At 42.4% G+C, this 8,381-nt stretch overlaps 1 protein-coding gene across 1 annotated transcript in view; it reads right to left on the reverse strand.

Annotated features, from left to right (window-relative positions):
• Positions 1-1,674, reverse strand: part of LOC118844262 (vomeronasal type-2 receptor 26-like) — a 37,453-nt gene extending 35,779 nt beyond the window's left edge. Inside the window, exon 1 of the mRNA XM_036752148.1 lies at positions 1,506-1,674. Within this exon, the coding sequence (XP_036608043.1) occupies positions 1,506-1,674 (169 nt within the window). The remainder of the gene's footprint in view (positions 1-1,505) is intronic.
• Positions 1,675-8,381: the final 6,707 nt, after the last annotated feature.

An 8,381-nucleotide genomic window follows, 5' to 3' on the forward strand; every position in this document is an offset into this window, starting at 1 on the left:
CTCTGGAGTTAACACCTCCCCTTAGCCAGCCCCATCTTGGGCCCCACCCCAGTCACCAATCCTCACCCACATAGGTTCCACACCTAATAGGGCTCTGGGCCTGGGGCCCAGCACCTAGCAAGGCTCAATGAAATACACTGAGTTACTCAAAGAAAACAAAGGCCATTTTGCTTACCAACACAGTGATCTCAAGAGAGGACTGGAATTAATTAAGATGAGAAGTCACCACTCAGAAGAGAAAGTGGGTCCAGATGGACTTTGATGGCAATGCTTGCTACATCAGGATAAGTCTATATTCAGCATGGGGGAGGTGGACCGGAGTCACATTGTCACTAGCAATCAGTGCCCTCAGCAGGAAACTGAGGTTCAGAGGAGGCATTTGACTGACTTGTCCTTCCTCCCTGTGCCCTGAGCTGGAGTTTGGGGGTGCTCAATAAAGCCTCAGTGATCCATAGGTTGAAGAGCAAGTGAGCCTTTCAGGGAGCAACATCCAGTGTGTGTTACTCCTGCATGAAGGAAACAAAGCATATAACCTTTCCCACACACCCAAGTCCTCTCACACATGACCCTGGGCTCATGCATCCTTTCTCTTTGGGGACCTGTTTGAACAATTAGGCTAGCAGCTGCTGGGGGCGGGGGGGGGCTGAAAAGCCACCAACAACCAGCTCACAGAACACTCCAAGCCCAGGTTCATTTGATCTGCTTTAGTAAGGAAAGCAACATTAAGGAGTTGACAAGTTTACTTTAATCCAGCATACAAATATCATTCACTTAGTCCAGGGGAAAAAGCCAGCACCCTGAACTTCAGAGCAAATACAAACAAATTACAAACATCAACAAACAGGCCTTGCCTGATTCAAATCCCAGAACAGAGTTACCAGAGTTTAACGAAGTCCCAACATTCGGGTTACAAGCTGGAGCTCTCTTAGCTACAGCTGCCCGGAGTCTCCCCATCAGCATGCCACCAAGAGTGAAAGCCTTAAGCAAATAGCTCTGTCTTCCCTTTTTATGCAGTTTCAGACGTCTTCAAACATCATCTGAGCAACCAGAATTTAGGCTCCTTCGATTGGCTCTGGTGTTAGCACCTCCCTTCACTGGCCCCACCTGGAGCGCCACCTTAGGTATCAATTCACACCTACATAGGCTTAGCACCTAATAGGGGTTTGGGCCTGGGGCTTAGCACCTAGTAAGACTCAATCAAAGACACTTAATTAACCATTTTAAAACAGTAAGAAAGTCCCAACTTAATTGATATTACAGGACCATTGGCTCCTCTTCCCTCAGAGAGTTTTTATATAAATAACCTTACACATAAAAGGGATCTCTGAGGTAATAGCAGCTGATCCTCCCAGAAGAATGGAAGGGTGTAGCCCCTTTCACAGTCAAGCAACTATAGCTTCACTATGACTCAGTCCAGTGAGTGCCATGTTTTTGTTGGAGAGCTAGATACCACAGTAGGAAGAAGTAGATAGGGATATTTCTACTTTGCCTCTTGGTTTCCTCACCTCCCGAAAGAGGGTGACAGCTCAAAGTATGGGAGACGAGGGATAGGTCATTCTTGCAAACATGGTCTAGCCACATGGCATTGAGAGATTCTCCCTTTTCTGGCCCTCCCTGCACTGGCGGAGGAGAGAAAGAAGCCGGGGAATCTGTGGGTGGGTGCGGGGTGTGCATGAGGTCCACAGTAGAGGGAGAGGAGGCACCCAGAGGAACCAGCTGGTGCCCCCTGTTTCTTTCCTTTTTGCCATATTTCACCAGTTGCTTTTTTCTCACTGGTCAGGAAGACCACTGCCCAATGCCCTGCAATTCCAGGGCTATCTTGATGAGTGTCAGTAGCCTCCCACACCAGCAAGATGTCGTCTCCAAACACCCCAACTGGATGTCCCCACACAGCTCTGACTCCTTCCATACAGCCAGTTTGGAGTAGGAAGGTCTCCAAACCTATTCTTCAACCCCTCAGGAGAGCAGTGATGAAAATAAGAAAATTGCTCTGATAACAGCTCCGAAGTCCTTCATTCAGCACACTGACTGGGGCTCCTAGTCTCAGAGGTCAGGCTGACCTTCTGGCTCATATCCTATATGGCAATCAAATGTCAAAAGGCCAGTCTCCTTAAAACCTTCCTGTGTACTCTGAATTCCTTCTAAGGGGAGGGCCTGGATGACCACTATCAAGGAAAGGCCAGGCACTGAGGGCCTACATGTGTGCCTGTGTACGGGTTAAAAGCCAGAAAGGACAGAGCCCATTCTCCTGGAGCTCCATCTTCTCTCTTCTTCCTCATTTCGTTTCACTCACACACCACTGTCTCTTCTTTCACCCCCATCTCACAGGACAATGAAGCCCAACTGCTTATCAAGGCAACCCACTCTCCTTGTGCCAGTCATCCTGTTCAATCCTGTCTTCTTGAATATTACGCCTCACTGTCATTCCCACCTTAATCTGCAAGCATTTTTGGCTGCTGGTTCCTTCTCTGCTGCCTACCATTATCACAGTATTGTCTTTATGATAAACTAATATGAATTAATTTAATTAGTGACAATTATTTTCCTGAGCACTTTCCAAAGGGTTCCACAATTTGCTCTACCTGGAACTGCACTATGCATGTACATTCCTGTTTTCAGAGTGTTTGAACAGAAGAAGGGCACGTTAGGAGTGAGCAGGGGGAGTGGGAATGTCTATGAAGTCCTGAGACAAGTCTGAGGTGTGGGCCCAGCTTGGGAAAAGGCCTTCTGGGACTGGATTATAGGGGGGGAAATGTTCATCCCAGGAAATTATTCTGTGGTTTAGAGATCCCAGGTTCCTCCAGATGGGAAGATGCTTGCTTCCTGTCCTTCTGACAAGTGTAAGCAGCGTCTAAAGATAGATCTTTCCAAAGACTCTCAACTGCATTGCTATAAGCAAATGTGTCAACTAACAGCCTTATCTTAGAAATGGATTCTGTCTCCAAGCACAGAGTTTCATTGCATCTTGTCCTCTGCACATGGAAGCAGATGCTGTAGAGGTGCAGGCCCATGTAGCATTAAGATTCAAAAGGGAGTGGTGCCTCCCTCTTTTCCAGTCATGCTCCATTGCCTCCAGCCAATGACTTCTGCTTGTTGCCCAACATTGCCTTCATGACCTTGACTTCTGCTGGCATTTGGGCATCATGGCATGCCAGCTGTTCAGAGAGTAGCCCAGGCCCATGCCTCCATCTGATGTGACCATGGTAAATCAGCAGGCCTCCTGGATAGGATGCCAGGATCTTGTACCATGTTTGAAGGAAGTTTCACATTTTTGGGGAAAGGATACCATCTTGTCCCTTTCTTCTCCTCCACCTACCCTTTCCCAAACCTTTATCTTTGTACAACCCTAGGGAGACAGACTCTTTCCTCGGGCCTTCTCCTTCTTTCTCTGGGGCTGTCTGAAGTTGTGTTGGTAAACAAAATGGGCTCTTAGCACTCAGTTCAACTAAGTGCCCTTGAAGACTTTGGCCTTTGTTTCCTTGATTAGATTTGGGAGTCCTTGGTGACCTCCTTGCCTCATGGGAGGGCCTACTTTACACATGTTTGGGACATCAGAGGCTTTTAGACCAGGTGGGTTTAAGTTACCTCTTTGTGACAATTTTAGGTCACGTGGATGAGTCACATGTGTGACTCACCCTTGACCTGAAAAATATATAAAACCAGGGGTTGGCTTTCTATTTTTTGGAGCTCTTACCCACAGCCATGATGGCGCGAGTGACTCTGGGCCAGCCCTTGTTATGAGCTGCCAGGCTGAACCTAGATATTGGTAACTATGAATTGTATTTGGTCTGTCTGTCGATGTTTGTAATTTGTTTGTATTTGCTCCAATGTTCAGGGTGCTGGCTTTTCCCCCTGAACTAAATGAATGGTATTTGTATGCTGAATTAAAGTAAACTTATCAACCCCTTAATGTTGCTTTCCTTACTAAAGCAGATCAAAAGAACCTGGGCTTTTGCAGCATGTTGGTAGCGTGCTTGTTGTTGGGCCTGTGTTGGTCTTTCACCCCCACAACAGCTGCTAGCCAGATTGTTCAAACAGAAGCACACCATGTTTTTCTTGGACTTGCTGTTTCAGTAAATTAGTCAGTCATTAAGGTAAACCAATAGGTCATCTCTCCTGTCAGCCTTATTCTCACTTCCTTTCCAGCCACGTTTCATCCTCTGCTAGATCCTATCTGATCCTTACTGCATTGCTTTGTATTACTTCCCTTAATTTTTTAATTTCTTTTCCTTTCTTTTCCTAGGAGGTGAAGGTAATATCAGGGCCTGAGCATATAAAGGGAAGTAGCAAATTCTGCAGAGAAAGATAACCATCCACCCAGTGTAAACCTACAACAGTAAAAAAAATATATTGGGAAGAACAAAAGGTAAAGAATATCAAGAGAATTAATGAAAGAAAATATGAAGAAAGGCAGACTAGTCATTTCAGATTTCATACTTTATTATGAAGTAGTACTCAATAAAATAATGTGTCACTGTCTAAGAAACAAAGTGGTGTAACAGTAAAATGGATTAGATAAATAACACCCAGTAGTAAATGACTATTGGTTGGCTGGTTACCTGCTGTTGTCCTTCATTCTTGAAGAGAACCAAAATGATATCACTGTGCTAGAGTCAAATTACAGTGTGTCCAGCTGTTACTGATCAGATCAATACAAGCTTAGAATGCTCTACCACAGGTCAGGCATGCATAGTCCATATAAACATTTTGGTGTATTCTCTAAATTTAGGCATCTTGTGTGTCTTTTTAGCTATGTCAGTGATGCTTTTCTCAGAGCACAGCACCTTCTCTGATAAGGGAACACCATAATGGGTAGTCCCCAGTTTCTTTGAGGTCATACAATCAATTACAAACTGACAGTGTCCTCGTATAGCTTTTTCTGAGTATCATGTGAACACTTGCCTTTTGTGCATTCTCCATAAAATAGTCTTTTTGGCAAGCGTACATCTGGCATTCAAATGGTCCACTGGAGTTGCAGTCTCTGCATTAAAATTTGAATGCTTGGCAGGTTAGTTTGAGAGAAGATCTCAGCATCTGGTATCTTACCCTGTCATGTGATCTTCAGAATCTTTCTAAGAAAATGTAAATGGAAACTGTTGAGTTTTGTGACATGGCGCTGGTATGCTGCCCAGGTTTCAGCCATACAATAATAAGGTCAGCACAATGGATCTGTAAACCTTCAATTTGTTGGCCAGTCTAATACAGCTTCTCTTCCACATTTTCCTTTGGAGACTTTCAAACACTGAGCTAGCTCTGGCAATGCCTTTGCCAACTTCATTATCTATGTGTCCATCCATGGAAAGTATATTACCAAGGTAAGTGAACTTAGCGACAGTATTGCAAACTTCTCCCTTTGTTGTAACCAATGGTTTCAAATATGGATGGTGATGGGCTGGCTGTTGGAGCGCCTTTGTTGTCTTGGTGTTCATTGTTAGGCCAAAATTAGCAAAAGCAGCAGAGAATTGATCCATACTTTTTTTTTCCATCTCAGCTTCAGAGGCTGCACTGGGTGCACAATCATGTGCAAACAAAAAATCACACATCAACATTCCTTTCACTTTGGCCTTGGCTTGCAGCTACTGACCTTGATGCCAAGGTGTTTGACAACATGGCTGAAAGCATCATGCTGAAAAGCACAGGAGCAAGCAAACAGCCTTATTTCATTCCACTAGTGACTCAAAAAGCACAAGAACATCATCCATTATCCAGAACCTGGAGAAGCATGCCATAAGAAATTGATATACAGTGCTGATGAAGTCTAGGCAACCAAATTTTGACATAATTTTCCATAAGCTGTCATGACTAACAGCATTAAAGGACTTGGTCAGATCTATAAATGTTATGTGCAGAACTTCTGCTCCTGGCATTGCTTTTGGAGTTGTCAGGCAGCAAATGCCATAGTGATTGTTCCTTGGCCCTTTCTGAAGGCACACTGACTATTGTCCAGGTGAAGGATCAACCTATTAAGGAGGACTCTGGTAAGAACTTTGCCAGCCATGACCCTGACCCTGATTGTCACAGGACAATTTATTTATTTCCGTTAGCTTTACAGAGATGGACATTGGAGGCATCCTTGAACTCCTGGGGGATAACCTCCATTGCCATATAACCTGGAAAATTCCAGGCAGCTTTTTATTTCAATTTAGATTTAAATATACTAAATACAAGATGTTACTAGGATTTAAGCTGACAAGCCAACTTTTAGGGTGAACTTTTTCCCCCAATTACAAGGTAATATTTTTATTGAGATTTTTAAATTTTAATTTACAGCACTAAGTTCCTCATGTTTTTGAATTCCATATTTTCTTCCCCTGCCTCCCCTCACCTCTTCCCCCCAAAACGGCATGGAATCTGACATGTCCTCTACATATAACTTCGCATTAAACTTATTTACACAACAGTCAAGTTGTAAAGAAGAATTATGGCCAATGGAATGAATAATGAGAAAGAAGAAATGAAACCAAAAAAAAGAGAAAAAAGGAGACCAAATAGTTTTCCTTAGTCTACATTCAGGCTCCATAATTCTTTCTTTAGGTATGTAGCTCTTTCCACCATGAGACCTTTGGAGTTGTCTTTGAACCTGGTATCACTGAGAAGAGCCAAGTCTATCAAGGTTAGTCATCACAGAATCAAGCAATGATGAAAAAAAAGAGCCTGGACAGTATCTTCCAAGAAATCAACTAGGAAAATTGCTCTGAGGTCCTAGAACCAGAGGGTAAAATAGTCATCGAAAGAATCCACCAATAACTCCCTGAAAGAGATCCAAAATTGAAAATTCTAAGGAATAATGTAGCCAAATTCCATAATTATCAGGTCAAGGATAAAATACTACAAGCAGTCAGAAAGAAACAATTCCAATATCACGGAACTATAGTCAGGATCATGCAGGATCTTACAAGTTTTACCATAAAAGACAGGAGGAATTGAAATATGATATTCTGAAATGCAAAGGAACTTGGACTACAACCAGTCATCAACTACCCAGCAAAACCGAACATAATTTTTCATGCAAGGAGATGGACATTCAATGAAATAAAGGAATTCCAAACCTTCCTGATGAAAAGGCCAGAGCTCCATAGAAAATTTGATCTTCAAATACAAAATTCAACGGAGACATAAAAAGGTAAATGGGGCAGGGAGAGAACTGCTACTCAATAAGGAAAAATGTTTGCTCCTTTATATAGGATTAGTTTGATTTATATATGTCTGTATAAAGTAACTGATGTAATGATAAAAAACAGAATTAAGGGGTGCAAAGGGATTGTTCTGGGAGAAGAGGGAAGGAGGAGGTAGAAAAGGGTAAATTACACCAAATGAAAAAGCATAAAAACACAGAGGGAGGGTGAAAAGCAATGTTTGAACTTAATCTCATAGGATTTGGTTCAAGGAGGGAATAACATATTCTGATAAGTATAGAAATCAAATTTGTCCTACAGGCAGTAGGAGGGGAAAGGGGAAAGAAAAGGGAGGGGTGGATAGAAGGGAGGGAAGAAGTAGCAAGGGGAAAAGGGTAAGATAAGGAGTTGTTAAGGAGGGAACCTTGAGGAAGATAGTGGTCAAAAGCAAGACTCTTTGGAGGAGTGGAAGGGAGAAGGGAGAAATAAAAGCATAAACTGGGGTGAATAGGATGGAGAAAAAGACACAGACAGTAATCATAAATATAAATGGGAATGGGATGAACAAACCCATAAAATGGAGGCAGATAGCAGAATGGATTAAAAACCATAATCCTACAATATGTTGCTTACAAGAAACACAATTGAAACAGGAGGATACCCACAGAGTAAAGGTAAAAGGCTGGAGTAGAATATTTTGTGCTTCAGCTAAAGTGAAAGAAAGCAGGGGTAGCAATCCTAATATCAGACAAAGCAAAAGCAATGATAGATCTAATTAAAAGAGATAAGGAATGACACTATATCCTACTAAAAGGCATCATAGACAATGAGGCAATATGATTATTTAACATATACCCACCAAGTGGTATAGCACACAAATCCTTAGAGGAGAAATTAAGGGAATTACAGGAAGAAAGAGACAACAAAAGTGTACTAGTGGAAGGCCTCAACCTTCCCCTCTCTGAACTTGATAAAGCTAACCTCAAAATAAACAAGAAAGAAGCTAAGGAGGTGAATAGAATTTTAGAAAAGGTAGATATGATAGACCTCATTGGATTTTTGGAGCTCTTTTGCCATTTGAGTTAGTCTATTTTTTAAGGTGTTGTTTTCTTAAATATTTTTTCAGTATTTTTTTGGGTCTCCTTTAGCAAGTCATTGACTTGTTTTTCGTGGTTTTCTTGCGTCACTCTCATTTCTCTTCCCAACTTTTCCTCTACTTCTCTAACTTGCTTTTCCACATTCTTTTTGAGCTCTACCATGGCCTGA

Source organism: Trichosurus vulpecula, chromosome 1 (assembly GCF_011100635.1).
Source record: "Trichosurus vulpecula isolate mTriVul1 chromosome 1, mTriVul1.pri, whole genome shotgun sequence".
Lineage (NCBI taxonomy): Eukaryota > Metazoa > Chordata > Mammalia > Diprotodontia > Phalangeridae > Trichosurus > Trichosurus vulpecula.